The 23207-nt window shown below is 40.5% G+C and overlaps 2 protein-coding genes across 12 annotated transcripts in view; one reads left to right on the top strand and one right to left on the bottom strand.

Moving 5' to 3' along the window:
* The window catches only part of LOC121962661 (R3H domain-containing protein 1), a 57208-nt gene extending 41789 nt beyond the window's left edge, over window positions 1-15419 (bottom strand). For 7 of the 8 annotated variants that reach the window (XM_042512902.1, XM_042512898.1, XM_042512900.1 and 4 more), the window contains exons 1-2: window positions 15321-15419; window positions 6318-6477 (exon numbers count right to left, since the gene is read on the bottom strand). The gene's annotated coding sequence lies outside the window, so the exon portion shown is untranslated. Of the gene's footprint in view, window positions 1-6317; window positions 6478-11529; window positions 11664-15320 lie in introns of those variants that run through there. The other variant, XM_042512899.1, reaches the window with a different exon arrangement.
* Window positions 15420-17763: 2344 nt separating this feature from the next.
* The window catches only part of zranb3 (zinc finger, RAN-binding domain containing 3), a 102598-nt gene continuing 97154 nt past the window's right edge, over window positions 17764-23207 (top strand). For 2 of the 4 annotated variants that reach the window (XM_042513405.1, XM_042513402.1), the window contains exons 1-2: window positions 17764-18034; window positions 19621-19822. In XM_042513405.1, coding sequence (XP_042369339.1) covers window positions 19677-19822 — 146 coding nt within the window. In that variant the 5' untranslated portion in view covers window positions 17764-18034; window positions 19621-19676. Of the gene's footprint in view, window positions 18035-19266; window positions 19310-19620; window positions 19823-23207 lie in introns of those variants that run through there. The other 2 variants (XM_042513403.1, XM_042513404.1) reach the window with 2 other exon arrangements.

Below are 23207 nucleotides of genomic sequence, written 5' to 3'. Positions count from 1 at the left end.
TTTTTTGACGTATTTAAAGAAAGAATCACATCATTATGTGAGAAATTTTACGTTGGGAGAGGCTACACATGTCATCTTTTATTTCAGTTTCAAAGTATTAAATAACAGATTCAACTAAAATACACCACAAAGTATTATGTTTTTATTTCAGTTTAAACCTGGTATTAAGGTGTGTCTTTGGTGATCCGATCACAAGTGGACAGCGTTGAATATAAGTGTGAACGACCACCAAGTTGCATTGTCATCAGCCCACTTGCTGAGGTTGTCTGTGATATATTTGTCCACATATCTATGTAGTGTAAATGCAAATGTGTCCTGATTGTGTTCCTGTCAGGACTACATCATCAATGCAGGACATGGAGGTTGTACTGATGACAGCACACAAATACTCTGTAACTTGCCTATTTCATGAAAAACTGTCCATCGTTTTACCCTCAAACGGAAAAATGTTTAATATCTCTGTTATCGACACAACTGCTATCGTGACTAGCAGGCATTCTCGCAGCAGCTAGCTAAAGTGTGAGCATAAAAATGTCTTGATGTAGGAATATCTGAAATCTAAACCCCAATTCTAGATATGAAGACCAGGCTGAACGTTTCTTTTCAGCAGAACCACTTAGACAGTGAAATGTTACAAACACAAACATGTGCATACTTTTTACATTCTAACTTACTGCTATTGTATCAAATTTAGGACCATCACAACTATGCTATGTTTAAAAGTACCAAGTGGTCACACAATAAAAAAAAGAAATCACGTATTGAAATAAAACATTTTGGTTTTATTTGTTAATTTTCTGTTTCATAATCCCATCAACCCAATGAATCTGAATCAAATCATGAGGCGCCTAGAGATTCCCACCCCTTGTACTTTAGGCAGCTCATCAAAAATTACAACTTGTGTGACAAAATACAATTTTAACACATTCTCATTATACTTCACAGAAACCATCAGTCAAGTAATTGTATGTACACATAAACACAATAATAAACTTAGTTGAAGCAGGTTTCTTATTCCATAAATAACAATCTAACAACAAAATAAGCTTGTAAATTCAGAATCAAACAGATCTGTGTATGCGCTGATCTTTAATTAATGTCTATAAGGTACAGATCAATGCAAATAAATATAAAGAATGGAAACACTGAGCATGCGGGGTGTGTCCAGTAAGGAGAGTCTCTGGTCATTGTCCTCATCCTTCTTCTCTCCACTGTGGAAGAGAAACAGTTTATCATCATTACGTCAGTGATATAAACTCACTGTAAATTACATGTGATAAATGCAATAATCAATAAATGCAATAAAGAGTCCTGCTTTATTCAATTATAAACTGAATTATAATATTTAGTGGAAATATGAGGTGTATTACTGTTGCATTAAGGTCCAACAGTAAAAATAGTAAAAACATTTAATACGAAGAAAACTATCTTTATGAATAAAGAAAACTTACTTGTTCACAGGAGCACCAGCTCTTCATATGCAGCGCCGTCCACTTTGTTTCAGTTTATCTTGCGAGTTTTATTTTGAAAGAGGAAGCGCCAACTCCGCAGCAGTAAAAACGGTGATTGCACAGATGCTAATTTCTCACTAAGCGGCGTAACAAATGTTTTCATGGCAGACATTTATAGCAGCAGCAGCACAGGTGTAACTAATACCATTACTGATGGCTCCATATCTAAATGGAACTCAGCCATTTTTAATGTCATTAGTTACATCTGTGTTAGACAACCCATCTCAGTGTACGCTGTGAGAGAGCTCTGTGAGGGAGCAGGAGGAGGAGGAGGGAAGAGGCGGTTTGTGTCATCAGCACAGTCTGTGGTCATCAGTCACTCCTTACTGTCTGAGCTGTCTCACAGCTCCGCAGCTGTTCTGCGACAGACAATGGACATGATTGGACAAGACGCAGCAGGAGGACAGTTTGCTCCTGTGAGATTCAACAGCTTAAGAATACAGTGTCTGGCCCCTCTCGGGCCCCAGAAATAATAAACCTTTGACATCATTTTTGAAAGTGTTTGAGGAAAACATGGAGGGGCACATGTCCATAGCATGAGTCATCCAACCTTTTATGGAGCACCTCCAATTGGAAAAAAATAGGTTTGAAATTAGCTGAATATAACTTAATTGTGTTGCAATATTTCTAAGTGAACCAGAATGTGTTACAGATTAATTCAAATTCTGAGGGTGCAACCTAAAGGCAGTGCAGCCAAAAAGGGGCAAAAACACAGTTACATTGCGTGTCCTGCTCTTGGCCCTTTGCTGCATGTTGTATCGCTCTCTCACCCCCTTTCACGCTATCAAGCTTCTGTCCTATCTAGTAAGGGCAAAAATGCTAAAAAATAATCTTTTTTTTTCTTTAACTAATTTATCAGCAAAATGTGAAATAGCCAAAATAATTCAAAAATTTAAAAGGGTATATTATTCAATTTTAAAGTTAAATTTTAAGAAATAATCATAAGAAATAAAACAAAATTCAATTAAATTTTTTTTTGATTAATGCTTCAAAGACAAATTTTCTAATTTTTCTTTTTGTGTGCAGTCAATCAAAAAAACTTGGAACTACCAGCACACAGAATATACAGCCATATCTCATCAGGAAGATTCAAAGGTAATAATAAATAAAAAGTCTTTTAGATATTCAGCCTTTTATTACACTACCTTTGAGTGAGCACAAATTCAATCATGCAATATTATAACACAACCTTTAGTATAACCCTCTTTCACATGGAATACATATTTATAAAAACTGTCTCAAAGGCCTTTTTATTATTTATAATAAGTCCCTCTCTAATATAATTCTATGTTGCTGTAAAAACGACAGATTTCTTCTTCAAACAGCGTATTTATTCAAGTTTCTCACCAAAAACTATATATTGCAAGGATATTTTGACCCAATAATGTTAACATTATAATTAACCTTTGCCCATTACTCATTTTTACTTGATAGAGCTTGGACGCATCATAATGTAACTCAATTAAACCTCAATTATACATCTTTTAGCTCTGTTCGCTCACCTCCTGCTGATTTCAACACATATTTGTTTACACTGCTGCAGAAAACAATGGGCTGATTTGTGGATGGGCTGATTTTAGGCAGATAGATCGGTGAATTGTGTATGACGTTCAGCAGCAATTATAGCTCATTTATGACTCTGGTTCTAACATAGAGACTTTTTGGTGGTGACGTCAGCTTAATTTGGCAGGATGGGGGAAAAAAATCAAAATAAAAGAGTTCTATATTATTGCCAATCTTGGAACATTAGCAGTTTTGCACCTATGGTCTGTTGCATGATATAAGTGTGTAATGCCATGACCTCCCTATGTTGAAGTCATGGTGCGAGTTCATCGTGCTGCTCTGCCCTAATTATGCAGCCAGGCCCCATGCAGTGAAACACACACACACACACACACACACACACACACACACACACACATCGGCACAAGAAGGGAGGGCAGACATCTGGTACATGAGAGCTATGATTAATAGGTTAATTAGAAACGGGCTCATCAAATTCACTTTGCACATCAAAACTGGATCCACACATGACAGCACCTACTCTGTGCTTCAGTGTGTACGTGACTGGCTGCGTGTGTGTTCCAGCCTTCACCAATCAGCGGGGGCATCAACCTATTTGCCCGCCAGTGATCAGAGCCATTTTCCTATCTGATCGCCGAGCAGCAAAGCGGCTGGCTGAGACTTGATTGTTTATCTCCGTCCCAAAAGAGCTGAGGCAGCGAGCGGGAGCCGCTCTCGTTTAAAAGGCGGTATCCAATTCCTCTATGTCAGAGTAATTGACTTCTAGTGAGGTCCGCTGCTCTCCTGAGCTCTTCTGCCAGGCAAATGGACCGCTAACCCGATGCTGTGCGGGGCTAGGAGGTTAGCTTAAACGTAGCCAGGCACTGGAGAGTCGGATGTTGAATTTCAATGACCTGTCAGAGGTTTGACAAAAGCAACGCCGGCTGCTGCTTTACATTATTTTTACATTCTGAAGGAAAACAGCTTAATACTCCAGAGTGCCACGCACGCCTTTGAATATTTAGCGTCTGTTGCTGACATTTTGATGAGTGAAGTCTCTTGAGTCGCTCCGTTGAAGATTTGCAATATTGGACAGATATTTTCAAGAGCCGGGCCTGTGATGGATAGCCATTTTGTCCCTCACCGAATCATTCATTCTTCCAAACACATTTTATCATGGGACACGAGTGTTGGACTAAATTTGGCTTCAGACTTTGATGCATTGGAATTTCGCCGTCTCGTCTCTCATGGCTGAGGTAATTGCACCGTGAGCCTGTTTGGAATCCCTGATGTTTTGACTGCATAAGTAATATAGATCATCATTTGATCCTTAGTGTTGCATTAAGGAAACGTCTGGGAATTTAGAGAGGAGCAAATTAGTCTCTTATGAGTGAGACTGAAAACACACGTCAACGTATTTCTCTTATATGTATATTTCAGGCTCCCTTAATATTGTAATGTCATATCATGGATTATTCACTCGATGTAATGATAGCTATTTGCTTTCATGCTACAATAATGTAGCAGGAGGGGAAACTACAATCAATCAAGTGCATCTCAGAGTAACTGTTACAACGGTTCTGAATGAATATCTGCTTTCTCGGTGCTCCTCAGCGTACGCCAGTACTTAAAAAAAATACTTAATTACACTCCACCTTTCAGGTCGGAGAAATATCTTACTGTAGTTTGTTAAGTTTAAAATTAAAAGCTTGGCAGCTATGGCTCTCTCAGTCAAAACAAAAGCAATGCTAACACTGCAGTCAGTTTCTCCCGGTTAGAATTCCTCAATTCTACCAGGAGCCAGATTGTCTGCAGACGTCTCCTCCTCTCCAAATCAAATTGACCTTGTGATTTAACTCAGTGGAAACACTGAATCAGTGCTTCTCTGACGCTGTTTGGTTCGTTGCAGAGGGGCAGCTAGCCCTGGGCCTGCTGGTGTGTGCTCCCCTTCTCGCAGGACTCAAGGTCCAGATGTTCAGGAGTTTTTTACCAGGAGCAGGATTATCCACAGAGGTCTCTCCCTCTCCGGAACAAACAGACTCCACCATTTAAACTGGTCAAAGCACTGAATATGTTAAAAACCTGTATTTATATGCTGTTGTTGATTTGAGGTGCTGCCGATGTTTGCTTATCTTGTTTCTCTGATAACTTCCAGACGTCAAATTGCTAAAATTATTCATCCATGTGAAAACATATGGGTGAAAACAACCAAGATCAAAACATTTTTGCTTAAAGCTGGATAAAAAGTCAACTAATAAGATGTCTTCATGTATTTCATCCATTAACTGTACAGCGGTTTCTAGAAAGAGTACTTAGTGAGATGTGAACAGACTCGGTGGGTTGAAAAAGCAATGCAGAGAGTTTAAATATGTTATTTCAGGTATTGGTTACTTTTGATGGACTTGACATTGCACTACTGCAAAGCTATTTTTAATAACATTTTACTCTTAGTGGTGAAAAGGGCTCAAGGTGTTGTGGGGAGTGAGATTAGGGCTTATGAAGTTACTTAGTTTTATTTTTAATTCTTCAGTAGTAGTGATAGCTGGAGCATCAGTGCTGTGGTGATGACGTTTTTCTGTAGGCTAATTCAAATTTGTTTCTATTGGATATTGGATTATTGCAAAACAATAAGTTCTGTGGAAAACAACCATTTATGATGCTCACACGTTTTGTTCAGCAAGATATTCTTCCCAAATGAACAAAGCTATCGTCAAGCTATAAACAAACTACAACACGGTCGCATGAATTCAACATCACCACCACGAAGCTGCAAAGCTGTGTTCAATGTGATGACATTCTGTAGTCTCATTTAGCCACTTGCTAGCAACCGCCTTTTTAAAGACCTTATTTCAGGCATTAAAACCCCCCACTGATTTCAAGACTAGGGGACCAGAAGTGCTAAAATGCTAACTCATTTCTAGGTTTTAGGAGTCATTCCTGTAATACTCAAAATGTGAATAAATGTGTATGTTGTGTAGGTTAAAAGGAAATGAATTGTGCTTTCTTAATGGAAACACATATTTGACAAATGAAATACAAATTATTTCCCTTCATGAGAGATTTGATTGGCACCCTTTTGATTACATCATCTTGTTGGGCCCTCCTCTTCTGAAGTGGTGTAATCGCACCCAAAAGGAGAATTAGCGCCAACAAATGTTCCCCTTGATGAGTCAACTTCTAATATTCACACGACAGTAGCACATTTTCCGAAACTTGACATTTATAACATCAAGATTCCCAGAAAATGTACCAAATCCCTTGACTGAGTATTAGTGAAAAAATATAGAAACATAGGAGACATACTTGTTGCGTAGCCAGTGGTGGTTGTGGCGAAGAAGGATGTGGCTGGTGAAGTCGATGAGGCTGAGCCTACCGATGCCATTCGAGACTTCTTTGCCCATGTCTGCTTCAGCTGCTCTGAACAGCAACCGGGGCCTCCGACACCCTCATGACCCCTGCTGACCTGCAACCGAGAGAGGCACGGGGTTAGCGCTGTGGCGTTAGGGGTGAGAAAGGGTCGGGGGTCGGGGTCGCAGAGGTCGAGCGGACTGACAGCAGCCAGGACGTCAGCAAACTCTGAAATATTTGTGTGTCGGAGCAAAAAGTGAAAGTGTGTTTGAGTGTGTATTCCTGGGCCTGTGCGTGCCGATGCACCATAAATAATTGATGAGCACCGAGATGGGAGTGCGGCGGAGGCAACAGGAGGAGACACCCCTGCCAACCTCGTAAAAACCAAGCATTAGGAATTCAGAGAGCAGCGGGGGGAAGATAGCATTTCTCAAGTGAAAATCCTCTGCCATTTGGTGGCACATAAATTTCATATCGTTGAGCGTACAATCTCTATTTTCCAGCAAATTCTTTTCTTGCTGAACTACAGGGCGACACTGGCGGGGCAGGGGCAGACATCTGAAAACGACAACTACAGGACTGCAAAATATTCACATAATACTGCAGAAAAAGTGTTTTCTGATTCTTGCTAAATCAGTATTTCACTGCGCGCTTCCCTTCACTGCTCTGCTGAATTGCTGCCTTAATTAGCCATGTTCCTGCTCTACATTGTGGAAATGTGACATTATTGCTTGACTTTATTGGCTGCGGTTGGTTGTAATTGCCAAGTTAGGATGATAAACATCAGATTAGGGCTGCAACCAGCTTTCATTTTCATTATCGATTCATCTGATGCTTGTTTAGACCATTATCGTTTTTTGGTTTTTTTTGGTCAATAACATGTCAGAAAATAAAAAGACAAATATTTTAATGCCCAAGGTGGCTTCTTTAACCCTTTCAAAGCTGAGCAAATTGGCTTGATTTCTCTACAAAAACACAGACAGAAGGCAATGAAAGAAGATATGGCCCCAAAATTAGCAAGAAATTAGCAAAAAATTAAAGATAATAAGCTGAAAATTAGTTAAAAAGAAAGTTAAAAACAAAAAACTAAAAAAAACATGGTTATGACCTAGAGAAAGTGTTTATAATAATTTGGTAACAATTGTTTTCTGCTAGCTTTTTTTCTTTTTACCTTGAACATTTTTCCCTTAGCTTTTTTAAAAATACTTTCCTCAGTCTTCTAATTTCTTGCAAGGTTTCAAAGGGTTAATTATCTTGTTTTTTATGACCAGCAGTCCAAACCAGAACAAATAAATGGTTCATCTATAACCAGAATGGTTGCAAACTCACTAATCGATTATTGGTTTCAGGTTTACATCAGATTTCTCGATGCTGCATGCTCCTTTACAACAACATACACGACTGATCCTCACTCCGGCTTCTTATTGTCTCCCTACGTTTCTCTCCCTCCTCCCCTAATCTCCGTCTCAGCGAGCGGGCGAGGTGCCACGTTGACTCTGGCACCCGGCGGTGCCAAGGCCTGGCGGCTGCTCCCAACATGGTCTTGGTGCTGAGACCCCCCCCGTGCCGGCCAAAAAGGTCAAGTGGAATCCCTGCTCACTTTATAATCTTTCCTCTCGTGACACCTCAGCCTGCAGCCGGAGCGGAGATGATGACGGGTGGAAGCGAGGTGACATAGAGCAGTCGCCATTTGGTGCATTGCTTTTGTTCAACCACGAATACCAGTCCAAGACTCCAAAACTCCTTACAGGGAATATCATTTGTCCTCACACTTGTCATAGTTGTGATCTCATTCTTAGTGAGTAAATAGGAAATCTGAATATTTGCTTTTCTAATTGACATTTTAGCAAATTTGTGGGTAAAATGTCCTGTTGTGCCTGTAGCGTTTCTCCCTGGCATAGGCAGATGGACGAGTGTGAGGCCCAAGGCAGGATCTATTCATCAATGTAGATGTCCTTTATATAATTACTTACATCCATAGAGAACAAAACAGAAAATATATCTCCCACTGCACGCTGGTCATCTCTCGATAGCCTCTGTCTTTTTCCTCTTGTTCCAAAATACTCTTATCTCTACCTTTGTACCTCTTATCGCTTTCTGAATGCCCCCAGAACCTTTTAGATTATTCAAGTGTGCATCATTTTGGCACCGTAGCTCAAGATTTTGCCCTCCTTGCTCGGAAAAGTGGTGCCAATTCAAGCTTCGGCGAGTAGAGGCGCCCGCGAAATGCCCAAAATGGAAAAAAATGTGGATCCCTGCTCTGTAATTCAGTGCTGGTCCTGCAGCTATCACACATGCACACACGCAGAGTGTAAAAGTTGCTCTGACAGCGGTGCGGCTGAGTCTGGCCATAGGCGCTTCAGGTTTTATGACCAGAGCTGCTGAGCGGGCTTCAGGACTTCACACTGATCCTGCGTGTGTGTGTGTGTGTGTGTGTGTGTGTGTGTGTGTGTGTGTGTGTGTGTGTGTGTGTGTGGGGGGGGGGTGTGAGTCTGTGTGTGTGTGTGTGTGGGTGTGAGTCTGTGTGTGTGTGTGGTGGAGATGCTCTCATGAATGCTAATGGCGCAAACAATGCACACACACGCACTCAAAAAAAATGATTTGACAGACACAGGCAAAGCATCAGCGTTCGATTGGTGCTCAGCAGCTTCTGACACACCTTAGCGCTGCAAAACACGCACGCACACACACACAAACACACACACACACACACACACACACACACACACTCACTCACTCACTCACTCACTTCCACGGCAGTGAACTTGTAGAGACGCTCCGCCCGCTGCCTGTGCGTCCTCCAGTATTGCGCCGGAGCTGACAGGGAGTGGTTCATTGGTATTACAGTCGCCGCAGAGCGCAGCAACCTTAAAAAGGCTCCCTCAGGCATCATTCAGTGTCACACCGCCCCTTCACACCACCTTTATCACCATGCCCAACGGCATATCAACCAAGCATACACTTACACTGACGCATCACACCTGCCAATCAATGGTTTTAAATGCACATTTGTCCATTTGGACGCATAAGAATACAAGAATCTAAAATAACTGTCACAAAAATCAAAAGATGACAATAATTTGATCAGCTGAAACCACATATGCAAACACACATTCGCCACTTATATTCTTGACAAAAATTAACACTCAAAAAACCCACAGCGGGGTCATAAGGGTGGCTGTTAACTGAGCAGTTAATCATACACCATGCTCTTAACAGACTACTCTCACGGACAATTACATTCGATGGCAAGCTAATGAGAAATTTTTCAATCACTGTGAAGCGGCACAAGAGCCTATTGGTGGTGGCGGTGGCACACGCACACAGTAACAGGCGAGCAAGCACACTCCAGCACACTTATTTTCCTTCCCCTTCACACAAGCACAAACACACACCTGCCTCTCACTCTTGCAAAGGCTGACCTTTCCCTCCCACACCTCCGCTCTGCTCTGCTCTGCCCGGCTCTGCGTGGATCAGGGCTCTTGTCTGGGCTAAAACCAGCTCAACTGGAGGTGAAGGACCCTCAATCCCTCCCTCTATCTGCTCCTCCAGCCCCGGCTCTATTCTCGGTAGAGAACGAGGGGATGAGTCAAACAGCGGGGCGGAAAAGAACACCTTCGCAAGCTTCTTCGTCCAAAGAAAATCTGATGATTTCTGAGCGCCTGAGCTGCTTGCGGCTGCAGATTTCGAGCGGAAAAATAATTCACGCTTTACTGCTGCTGATGAGCTTTTGCAAGTGTCACATAAAAAAAGGACAACGGTAGGAGCGGTGCCAAACAGCTGGGACATTGTCTGCGGAGATGTCGAATACTAAACAGAGCTCTATTCAGCGGAGCATGGGGAAACAAAAGCAGAGATACAAAGGTGATGCCATGTCTGGGGGCTTTGTGTCACCTGCTTGCCATATCCGAGGAAGAATAACCACTCCTGCTCGGCTGATTTCTAGAATTCAACCACAGCCACACATTTTACAGCAGTTCATTGCTGACAACCAAACACAACAACAAAAGGACGGATTTAGAACAAATTGGCTTCGGCAGAGCGCAGGACATGCGCCCCGGCTGATAAAATCAGACATCAAATAAACAGTTAATTAGGTTACTAATGCTGGTTCGCACTCGTGGCGCTGCAATAAAATTGATTTCAGCGTTTTGCTAAACTGAGTAACTAATCTCCCATTTTCTCGCCATTTCTGCTAATTGCAAAGCAAGGGAAGCACTGACAGGGGAGCTATATAATTGGACCAGAAAACGATTAGTGTAAAGCTTATGAAATTATAGCACTTTCATACACTGCTCGCCTCAATTTCTGGGGCGACTAAGGCAGTGTCAGTTTAAGGAACTGCCTGTAATAGCTCAGACTGAATTAACTGGAAAAACATAAACAGGCACAAATGAGCCTCTAATTGCGCTTCTCGCTCTGCCTCCAGGTCGCATAAGGCGGTGGGAGCACGGTGCGGCGGAGCAGAGGCGCAGTCAGCCGGCATTAATAAATTAAATCCACAGCAGAGCATGTAGGTAATCCATTACCTATCCCACAGGAGAGCTTCCAGGGAATATCAATCTAGGCAATTAGAGGAGAAACAATAAACAGAAAACTAACATGCAAGTCTAGCAGTTTTAATCTACGGAGCCTTATGAGAGGAGGATGACTCAAAAAGTCCGCCAGACTCATTAAAAGTCCATTTGCAGACAACACCTGCAGAACAAACAGGGGAGAGAGGGGATGAGCTTGGCTGGAGAACAATGCAGAGCGAAGCCTCTTATTGGCTCATCTTGGTTAATTATCCTCGTAATGAAAAGCAGAAGCAGCATTGGCAAACTGGCGAGGAGATTTGGGAAGCTCTGGCTCGGCTCACTGAGTAGCGCGGCACTGACAGCACAACCCAATCTCATGTTGCGCTGAGTTTAACAAGCCAGAAGCAAAAAGACTGCACACTTGCTTGCTGCCATGCTATGATAAAAGAAACAGAGAAGCTGAGATTTTCGCACGGATTAACATGTTTTTTTTTAAAGCAGAATTGACACAACAGGCAGAAATCAAGAGCCTCGAAGGCAGAGAAAATGTTAGAAACGAAAAGAAAAGCAGAACAAGATAACGAACAAGAAATCAAGAAATCAGGAAATCAGAAAAAGCGTGTGAGATGGCTTGAAGCTGCAGGACCTACCTGCCCGGCAGCTCTGCCCTCCATCCCTTCTGCCACTCAACCGTTTAGTTTCCATTGTACAGGAGGCACAATTTGCTGGAGAGGAGGCTGGAGTCGCCTCCCAGCTCGCTCCTCGGCAGCCTGCTGCCTCCTGTTCGCTCGCTCGACTGAGTGAGAGTGTAAGACGGGGAGAGGGGAGTGTAAAGGGAGAGGGTGAGTGGGTGTCACAAAAAGAGAGAGAGAAAGAGGGAGGGTGGGAGGGAGGGAGAGTGCTGTGCGAGCACAAGTCTACCTGCCACAACCCATCAAGCCAGTCAGCCTTGGAGACAGCGCCAAATCAACAGCTGGCCCCTGTGTGATGTCAGAGCCTCAACAGCCAGTCACGGCAGCCGAGGCAGGCCGGCGCTACGGAACGCCGACTGAACCAAAGTCACCGGCTAAATGGGGCTCTTCATTAGCTACTCTGCTTTAGGATGGAGGCGGGGGTGAGAGGGAGGAGGAGGAGGAGGAAAGGGCAGCCAGGGACATGGGATGGATGGAAGGAGAGGAAGAGAGGAGGAAGATGAGAGAACGGGAGGGTGGGAGCAGTAAGAGACGAAGAAAGGAGGCGAAAAGAAAGCCGAGGAGAAGGAGAGGAGAGGATAGGGGGACGGGGATCGACATGTCTGTGGCCAGCTAGGTGCTCAAAGACCAGGTGGAGAGTCGATGGGGAGGCGCTGGCCGCTGAGAGGCCGAGCTGTTCACTGGGCTACCTTCCCATTAAAGCTGGCACCCTGCTTTTCACACAAGAAGACAGGGCTACGGCTAATCCCACAGACCGCCACCACCTGAAATACCACTAGGGGTGTGCTATATTATATCGTATATGATAATACCAATATAATATTCAAAATGAGTAGAAACATGTATATCATGATAATGGCAGTATACTGGAGGAGAAATTGCAGCACATACCTTATTAATATATATTTTTACTCTTTATAGATTGAAGGCAATGTTTTTTGCAAGTGTTAGATGTGTAATTTTTGATTGATTTTATTTTGTCGCAATATTTTTATTTTATACAAAATCTGAATCGCAGCATGACTGTTTATGATCTAAAGTACTGAGATTGTTATTGTTTGATTTCTACAAACCGTTTGTCAACACATACAACTATAACACTTATTTTGTTGCAATTTGTATGTATATGTATTTTCTTAAAATATTCTTTGTATTTTTGTCATATCCTCAAGAATATTGCAAAAACACCCTGAAATATCATGATATCATTTTAAAACCATATCGCCCTCCTCTAAATACCACCCATCACTGAATCAGAGGAGCTAAATACTGCAATAAAACATTCAGCTTCAGGCAATCTCAAATAAGCTCATTGGTGGATCAGCTAGAAAACAATACACTGACTAAGGAAGGAAGTGCCTGATCAAACCGCACCCTCTTTTTCATTTAAATCAGCCTTTTGTGACTTAAGAGGATTTAAAAGGAAAAACAATGAGGGATCACAGCCTCCGCCAGAATTCACTCGCCTTGTTTATTTCATTAAAGATCAAGTATTCTGCTTGCTCTGCACACACAACGAAGAAAGAGTGATAATTGAGCTCTGGAAATAATCGACTTCATGAAGCACTTTCATCACTAAGTGACTGACAAGCTGTCAAAGACACAGGAAGTCACAAACAGGTCCTGTGCGCAGCTCCAAGTCTAGACTGCCATAATGTGATTGTTTTTGTCCTTTCAGTCACTCAGACTTTAACAGCAAACACAGTGGGCGGAAAAGTTCCTGCTGTCACTTAGCAACCAACACCAGGCTGCGACAACCGATCCGATCCAATCCTGCCTCATAATTGTACCATTCGTTATGCCAGGTCTCTGAAGAATTTATTATTGTGTTTTCTTAATCCCACGAAAAGGTCACCAATTGAACAAACTATTTATGGATAGGCGGATGAATTATTTAATGGGCCCCAGACCAAATATTATAGGAAAGAGAGATTTCCCCCCCTGGAAGGCGATGAATTATTTAGTCACTGGGACACATCTTTGGTGAAAGCTATTACACAGCATCCTCAACCTCAATATCGGATAATGTCATCAGCTCCAAATATGCCCTAACCTGCGTAATGAATGGTCAACAGAGTGGCGGCTGCGGTGAGGCCTGAGCAGCGGCGAGGGGAAACAGTTATGGCAAACAATTATGAGCATTTATTTTAAGCCCTGAAGGGGTGAACCACAGTGCAGACAATCACAAGAGCAGGCAGGTAAAAAAAAGATGTTGATATTTATCTCTATGTCACTCCAACATGGACATAACCTGATTGAGGATTTGTAATTGAGCAATTATGGTCATGATTTCCCACAATATATGTAGCATATCACTGGACAGCACAGTTGCAAGCCCCTGCAAAGATTAACACATCACTTTCTCCTCTCACTTAAACAGCAGCCGGAGGGACGGAGCCAGCATCCTCTCTCCACCCACCAGACTCCGCTGGTACCGTCATGAATATGATACAATCCTGATGCTCAGCATCTGTGGTGGCAACTTATAAGCACAGTGCCATCTCTACAACTCTATGAAGCCATCACTGTCTATGTTAGACCATTGTAATTATAGTGGTTATAGGTTATGTATTACACATGTACCAAATGAGTCATTAGATGAATGATTTATGGCCTTTTAAAAACACAAATCTAGTTTAAATCAGGTTCCACTATACACTTTAAAATCTCTCTGACAACAATAATGGAGTTATACTGTATATGCAAAATTTAAAAGAGCTAAATTACTATGTAAATGGCTTTTTTTTTAATAATTTTGAAAATGCTTGTGGTTGATTATGTGCAAAACTACATTGCATCATTAATCATTTTACATTAATATTTACAATTGACTTAAATGACAAGCCTTACAGGACTATTTCCACTCATTTGTCATTCCAAATACATTAACCCTTTTGCACTTATTTGGTATACTCTTGCTTGTGAGGCAACTGCGCAATGCTATATGCCATTTATTAATACATGAGGCTTGCTTGATTAAATTGTAACATTGCCAAACATATATAATGTTATCACAAAGACAAGCTATTACAATTATATTAAACCATAGAGAAAGGTGTGGAGACTCGTCTCAAACAACGTATTTAATTTGCATTCAGTGCAACGTAACTTCAATGCTAGTTTCTCTCGCTTTTCCACAGCGAGCCCATACCACCAGACTCCGTTACAAATTTGGTAATTTATATGCTTCCTTGCTATCGGCGAACCCCGGACAACATGTGGCATTTCAGTATAATAGTTGATACGTGTAACTTTAATTCGGCACATGAGACATGTACACAGGCAGCGTAACAATGTAATTATAGCTCAGTTTATTGAAGTGGCTAACGGTTAACCGTGGTGCTCACTGCTCGCTGCCGCATATCACCGGGAGAGAAACAGCCGAACCAGGCCCGAAAGTTATTGAATTACACCATTATATTTCATTACTGCTGTTTGCTTTTTCGGACGAACGATGAATTTCAGTACAATTTAGTGTGTGAGGTGTTTATTATAACCAAAAAGTCAGGCAACATTATAAGCTACATTGGTATCGTGTCGTGGCTAAGCTAACGATTATTACCTGGCACTGCTAACGCTTAAACACGGCCAAACACCGGGCGCTCTGTGCTGTCACGCACTAGCAAGAGAGATGTTTACTGCTAAGTAGCTCGTGTTACATGATTACAACAATCCGGTTAACGTGGTTTTCCCCCCCACAAACCGGTAACTGTTGGAGAATATACTGCAGATATCTAATGTTGCCTTACCGCTTTGGTTTACAATCGGTGAACACAGCCGTGGTCTCTGCCCAGGGTGAAGTAGCTAATAGTGTTTGTGGCGGAGTGAAGGAGAGGCGGTGGAGTCCGGGGTTGCCAGTTCTGCTTGTGAAAGTGCAAAAGTCAATGTAATATAATGGGGCTCTGAAAATAAAAGTAATGTCATACAATAAGCATATCAGAATAAATAAGAACAAATAAATAGATGCAAATAAAAAAATCTGTATAAAATTTCTGGTAAAATAAAAACAAAAAATACACATTTTCAATGTTATATAATAATCTGAAAATACAATTAACAAAATAAATTTCAAAATAAACACATAAAAAAATACAAATTAAAAAATGAATCTAGTAACAAAATCTGAAATCTAAAAGAAGAAGAAGAAAAAGAAAAAGGCTCCGCTTGCACACCTTTTCTGCAAAATAAAAAGTTCTTTAAAATAATAATGATCATTCGGTAAAAGACTTATAAATATTATGATTTAGTTTGGGGCATTTTTCCTGGCTTTTAAAAAAATAATAATTTTCCAAATCTAATTTCCTGTAATTCACGATACATTTCTTGCAAAGACAGACTTTTTTTGTATAACCATGTTTTCAAAAGAATGTTGCCAATGTATGTTTCTGAAAACCACAAATAGGTTACATTTGTTGTATTATAGAGCAGAACTTTAGGTCTGTGTGACAAAAACACGTAAAACCAAACCAACTCCAAAACCACAACTCAAAATATGACTCTGCCAAGTCACATACACTGCTTTTAACTCCAGCAACAATGCTATCATCTTCAAATGTATGCAATACTGATAAAGCTGCACCATGAATGTTTAGTGTGTCATCATAATAGCAGTTTCCCCCCATCACCTAGCTCTTAGAATGGCCTAGAGACTGTATATCATCAGCATATTCATCATATGAAAGGATTTTAAATCATTTTACATAATCGTTTTAATACTAATTTTATTTGATTTTACCTTTTATATATTATCACTTCACTCTTTTATTATAAATCTGTATCCTTTATTATGTTTTTATATTTCATTGCTCTGTAAAGCACTTTGAATTGACCTATTGTATTAAATGTGCTATACAAATAAAGCCGCCTTGCCTTGCATTTTCATGCTTATTCACAATATTTTTTAACTCTAAACTTGTGGTAAATACATGTATACATATGTATTTAATACATTTTTGTCTACCTGTCAACTGATACACTGTATCCTGTTAATAAAAGGATATTTATTAGTACATTTGTCCTTGATCCTGCTACATCTTTGGAGTTGAAGGATGATAATATATATAATATATGATAATATACAATGAAATGCACTGCAGGAACTGAATGATACCATCAGCAGCAACATCACCAGGAAACCGGATGTAATCTCTAAGTAGCTGCTGATTCTAATCAGCTCAACTTTCTTCTCAAAGATGTAGCACGGTCAGGGACCAATCAATGACCACTGATCTTCCTTGCCTTACCTTACCCTAAATACCTTTACACATATGTGTCAGTGGGCAATGTATATTAAATTTAAATTATTTAATCTCATCTCATTTAATCTCATCTGTTTGATGTGAAGGTTGACCACTTACAGTAAAAAAAAAGACAAGAAAAAAGGAGAAATTGAACTATTTACAATTTTTTGGTTACATTCTTTGAGGCCCACAGTGTGTGTGAGTGTGTGTATACATAGGTGTGTGATGGGTCCCATATTTCTGTGTGAGATGATCTGTGTGTGTGTGTGTGTGTGTGTGTGTGTGTGTATACAAAAGGTAGATTTATTGTCATTTTTCTGAAACGTGGTTCAAGAAGAAATGAGATTGAAGTTGATCCTAAATCCTTCTACATCTTTTTGGCGTTGAGGGAGGTGTTGAGGAGTCTGAGCCTGGGGAAAGAAGCTGCTCCGTAGTCTGGTGGTTCAACAGCAGATACTTCTGTATCTTTCTCCAGGTGGCAGCAGGGTTAACAGACTGTGTCTGAGGTGGCTGCTGTTTTTCAGTAACCTTTGGGTTCTGTGCAGACACCTCACCTCACCGAGGTCACTGATGCTCTGTAGATGGGAACCAGTGATGTTCTGGGCAGTTTTAATCACCCGCTGTAGAGCCTTCCTGTCCTAGGCCATGCAAAAACCATGCCAGTTTGTGATGTTTCCAGTCACTATACTTTCTATTGTTCCTCTGCAGAAGTTAACCAGGATCTTGCTCTGGAATTTAAAAAGACTCAAAAGTACGTTAATATATGCTATACGTGAACCATCAAAAAGAGAAAAATGAGAACACCAGCTAAGATACACCCTGATATTGGCAAAACCGCAGCAACATTTCAAAAGCAGTCCAATCCGCGGAAAGACCACGGACCTGGCAACCTTGGTGGAGTCCAGCGGCGGCCTGGGAGAGTGCGTCACATCGTCACGTTCGTACACACGTACGTCTGACCGTTTTTGGATAGCAGCGCGCATGTACGCAGTTAGTCTGACAATTTCGTCATTTGTCATAAATATGTTTTAACACTGACTGTGTAGTTTTCGGTAAATAGTAACAACAGCAGCCCATAAAGTACCGGGGAGTTGCAGAGACTACTCAGTGGTACGTGCTGCGGAGTGAACCCCTAGTTTGCCGCGAAACTTTTCAGTGTTTCACCTCAGTCTGCTGTTTCATAAACTATTTGACTGCTGTGCTTCACCCCACCGTCTCACCGGGTAGGCAAACCACGCATACACTTCCAAAAACAACGCTAGTTTGTTCGTAGTTAGCCTAAATGCTAACAGGACATGTTAATGTGTGCGCGCGAGCACTGCCCCTGAAACCAGGATGCCATAGCAACGCGATGTGTAGCAGGTCGGCTCTATTTGGAGGAGCACATTGTAGTGTAACTCCAAAACACACATAACCTAACAAAAAGGATCAATTTTGTTTGCTTGCAATGTTTTCCCACTCATTTGTAGCCAGGTACAAGGTCCAAAAAGCAACATATACTAACAAAATGCGTTAAGAAAAGAATATATGAATTTAACTGATTTTATTTCTAAGGAGAAGTCTGTGTACTTCCGGTGTTGTATCGAAATGTGTGTCCCTCCCCCGTCTTTAGTGCTGCTCCTTGTTGAACAGTTTATGTTGCTAGCTTTTGCTACCACCTGACTTCTTTTGGTGCTATTACTCACCCCAAATTTAGTCTTTTCATACTTTGTTTTGTGTGAAAGTGTTGTCGGCTCCTAACCTGCCAATTTATTCTTTGACACCTTAAAAATATATCTGTCAAAGTTATGTTTAAACAACATACATAACTTAAGCTAACTTACTGCAAAATACTGCCTTCCAGATCAGAATATAATAGCCTGACACATTTAGGTGGTTTGGTGGAAAATTAACTATCAGATTTAATTTGTGGTTGTTATTGTTATTACATTATTTTATTATTTTTTTTTTTTTACATTTATTTAACCATGAAGTCCTTTGAGATTGTTTGGCTTAGGGGAGGGACATACAACTTTAAGTGCTTGTACATTGTATTTAGGCTATTTTAAATATCCTCAGACCCCTAAAACCTGCAAATGGGTTTGAAAGGGATGTTTTCTTTTGAAAGTCTCCAAAATGACGCCATTCATTACTCAGAAAAAAAGCCAGAAACTGTGAAATACACATCTCAGCCACCCCCTGCTCTGATAAATTAAGCACAGTCCCTTACAATCATTGTTATTGTTCTTATTATTATTACTGCTGTTACACAAAGTTTCCCAAAGATTACAACTTTGATATAACAAGTACATGATGCTAAGCATGCACAAAATATATGACATTTGGCATTTATCATAGACACAGCTTGCTCTGTGACATCTTTCTGGACAGTCCTGTCCTCATGATAAGTTGTTACTGTTTTAGACACAATGATTTTGAGGGCTTGTTGGTGTACACTTCCCAACTCTAATTACATATGGAAGCAGAACGTGTGCCTGGATTGACCAGGACAGCAGCAGGTGAGGCAACACAAAAAAGATGCTGCTGTCACTGGGGGCAGCTGAGACAGGCAACTTTTAGCTTCTCATCTAAAATTCAGACTGTCTTAGTCCGCTTTACTGCGTCATCCAGCTTCCAATAATGGCATTCCTGTCAGAGCTGGTAGGCAGCAGAGGAAAGTTTGTTACCATTATATAAAACATGCTTAAATCAGCATTGGTATAGTCAAAAAAATTGCCTAATAAATGTCTAATAGATGCTGTCATGACTAATTCAGATTAAACCTACTTTAAGATATAAAACTCAGTTTACCAATGTGTTTTTTTTCCAGCCTAAAATTGGAGCCAGCTGACTGAGCAGGGCTGAGAAACTGATGAGGACTTAGCAATGAAAATGGATGATAATGGCCTACAGACCTCTCGCTGTGATACAAGATGGTCACAGCAACTGTCAGGCCTTCCTCACAAGCTCCTGCAGCGCCTGATGCCTTTCCAAAGGGAGGGAGTGGAGTTCGCTTTATCCAGAGATGGACGGTAAGCAGTCAGCAAAGTCATAGCTATTCTGTTTATATCAGTTTAATTTCTGATTTTTAAACGTTTATTATGTGAAGTCCTATGTTTAAAGTCTCATATTGGAAAATTCAGACTTCTATGTTCTTTTAAATTTTTATTATGAAGCAGGTGTATGTGTTGCATAAATACTGTGAAAGTATCCAAACGCTCGATCCGCAGAGAAAACACACAGCCCGTTCTCGGAAACTGTTTATCGAGAAATTGTGATGTCACATGTGCAATATAGAATAAACTTTATAATAATGATAATAAACTTTATTTGTATAGCACCTTTCATCCAAGAAATGCAGCCAAACATGCTTTACAACAAAGAAATTACATGCACCGAGTACTTCACATGAAAAGACATAATAAAACTTGAATGTAAAAATAAGATAAGATCAGATTAAAATGCATAGAATGCATCTTCACATGGATAAAACTGCTTGATAATACCAGTGAGAGTAAAATAAAAAATGAGGACAAACATAAAATGCACAGAATGCTTTACATAAGATGGAAAATAAATCCCTTTAAGATAATATTAATAAAAACAAAGCTAAAAGTAGAGTGTATAAAATGCATAAAATTAAGGAAAATGTGACAATTTTAAGAGGTGCAGCAGTGCGTAAGTGTATAAAGGTAGAACACGCTGCTACAGTGCAGTCAAAATCGTTTCTTGGATGCACGAAGACGCTGAAAACGCAGATGTGGAAGACCTGCACACACTGACCAATCAGGGCAGACTGGGGGTCTTAAACGGACAGGTGCTAAAATGCAGCATTTCAGACAGACAGTGAATCCAGGTATATTCAGGCAGACAGTATGAGAAAAATAATGTGTTTTTTTAAACATTATAGCATGTAAACATGTTCCAGTAGAGAGCTAAAATACAAGTATGACCATAAAATGAGCACAAAATGGGACCTTTGAGAAACAGCTTTAATGAATACATTATTAAAAGTCATTTTAAAACTAAAGTCCAGCTTGCATCTTGCAAATCAGCAGTATCAAGACTGGGGTTGCAGCTGTTTTAAGGTGTGCTGTGGTATAAATATAGTTGGTTCTCATACTGTGTACATTTGCTTATCTATTGTTTTGGGAAAAAATGCATTCAGACAGAGAATAAGTTATTTTCAAATGGGAGACTTTTTAGACATATATCCATGAATAAAGTGGTTTAAAAAAATCTCCCGTTTTAATTTCTTTAAGGGTTATTGTAACTGATTATGATAATAATTCTGTGATGCGGCAATACTGCTGCAACCGTAAACATGACAAAGAAAAACATCAGTGTGTCTGACTGTAGTTGTAAGGGTCTGCTGCATGTTCTCAGTGTATCCCCCCTCTGGGTTCATGCCATCCAGTGTTTGCAGCCTTACCTTCCACTTCACTGCTGCAGTGTGTAAATATTGATTTATTGCTATGAAGATGCTTTTAGCTCAAATCTATTGTTGTAGCATTTCATAAAAGAATACAAGTAGATTCTTGTATCTTCACTCAGAGGCTTCACACATTTGCTGCCACCAATTACAGGACGGCGTTATGAAAACGCCGGCGCTTGATGTGTTTCGATTTTTCACTTCTTGATGATGAAGATGCTCGGCTTATGTCCACAGTTGAAAACAAAACTTTGTAAAGGCATTTTGGCCTCTAATGCAGCATCAGCGCTGATAATTTGCCAGATGGAGCAGTCCTCCCTCTATGGGGAAAACTTCAGTGGCATTATGGAGGGAAAAAGTCATGAATGTGTGTGAATATATTCTAAAATTAAAAGGTCAGATAGAGTCCAGGTTGTATCTAACAATTACCAGTCCGTGCAAAGTTTCTCACTTGCCCTTAACTCCTTAAGTGTTTGGCTGTGTCGAGCATTAGTTGCTGGAACCGACCAGCACTTCCTTCTCCCCGACCAGTCGATGTACGCTCGGGTTCTCGGGAAGGTCAGCACAGGGGGAGCCAATCTTAGCGCCGCTGCTGTGATGCGGAGCAGCCATATTGATTCAGGAACACTGGGAGGCACTGCTTTGTTACTTGGGTGGGTCAGGAGTCAATTGGCTCTCTCTGCACCGTGTGGACAGCTACCTCAGTCAATTGGCATCAGTGTGACAGGGAGAGCAGCGCGGGCAGTGCTGCTCTCTGGAGACGAGCTGAAGTGACGTTAGCACAAGGTATTACAGGTGGAGGGAGCCCGAGAGGGGAATGAGCACATGACGTTAGTTTACCAACATATCAGTGCATATAGAAAATAAACATCTTAACATCGTAACTAAGCTGCTGGAGGATTGCTGTGTGAGGAAGGGATATTTCCAGAGCCCTTTATTTCTATGAACTAATGCTGTAATTTACAGTCACGCCGTTTTCGCTACAATAGGTTTTTATGCTTTTATGTGCAAAAATACTTGAATATTTACTCTTATATTTATTAATACTCGTTTGCATTTTTAAATTTGTATTGTTTTTATCCGTGCTTAGTCTTAGATTATGTTGTTTTATTTCATTACATTTATTTGTTATTGCTGATTTGTTGTTTTGTATTCAAGTCATAGAAATAGCATTATAGAGGACATTATACTGTTTGCTGAGGTCATTCTACAAGTGTAAAAGGAAATGGCGATTGTTTTTTAGTTGTCATGGTGACAACACATCACATCACACGTGGGCTGTTTAGTATGTGACATTCACCAGTTTGAGAATTCAAGAAAAAGAAATACAACCGCACCAGTCCAAGTTTCTCTCTTTCACTAAACAAAGACTTCAAATCGTAGCTTAACTGCTATGTTAACTCATCGTAAAACACACACAATTTTCAAGAGATTAAAAATATTGACCAAAACATCTTAGTCTTGACTTTTTGCTCAATCGCCAGCTCTTGTTTGGTCAGAATAAACCCTTCATTCACCACTTTATAAAACTATAAAAAATGAAATTAATGCCTCTCACTCGTTCTTCAGTGGCAGCTACAGTAACGTTACATCATGTTCCATCAAACATGCAATTCATGTAAAAAAAGAAACAAAAACATTTATCTGCTAGTTTTATAAATTAATTTTTTTGCACTTTCTTGAAGTCATTTTATTGCTTTTTTGTTCATTTTTTTTTCTTTTTTGTGCTTATTTTCAGGTAATTTTCTTATAACTTTTTACTAATTTCTGCTATGTTTTGGGGCCTTTTTTTTTATTTTTTAAAGATTATATTTTGGGGGCATTTTCCCTTTATTCATAGGACAGTTACAGAGAGACAGAGACAGAGGTGGGTGAGCGAGGGGAGAATACACACAGCAAACGGTTGCTGGTTGGACTCGAATCTGAGCTGCTGCAGAAGCCTCACGTTTATGGGGCACACACTCTACCTGATGAGCTAGAGGTCA

This window comes from Plectropomus leopardus, chromosome 24, assembly GCF_008729295.1.
Source record: "Plectropomus leopardus isolate mb chromosome 24, YSFRI_Pleo_2.0, whole genome shotgun sequence".
Taxonomy (NCBI): Eukaryota; Metazoa; Chordata; class Actinopteri; order Perciformes; family Serranidae; genus Plectropomus; species Plectropomus leopardus.
The sequence above is the reverse complement of the archived record's forward strand: the minus strand, read 5'-3'. Positions and strand labels throughout refer to the sequence as shown.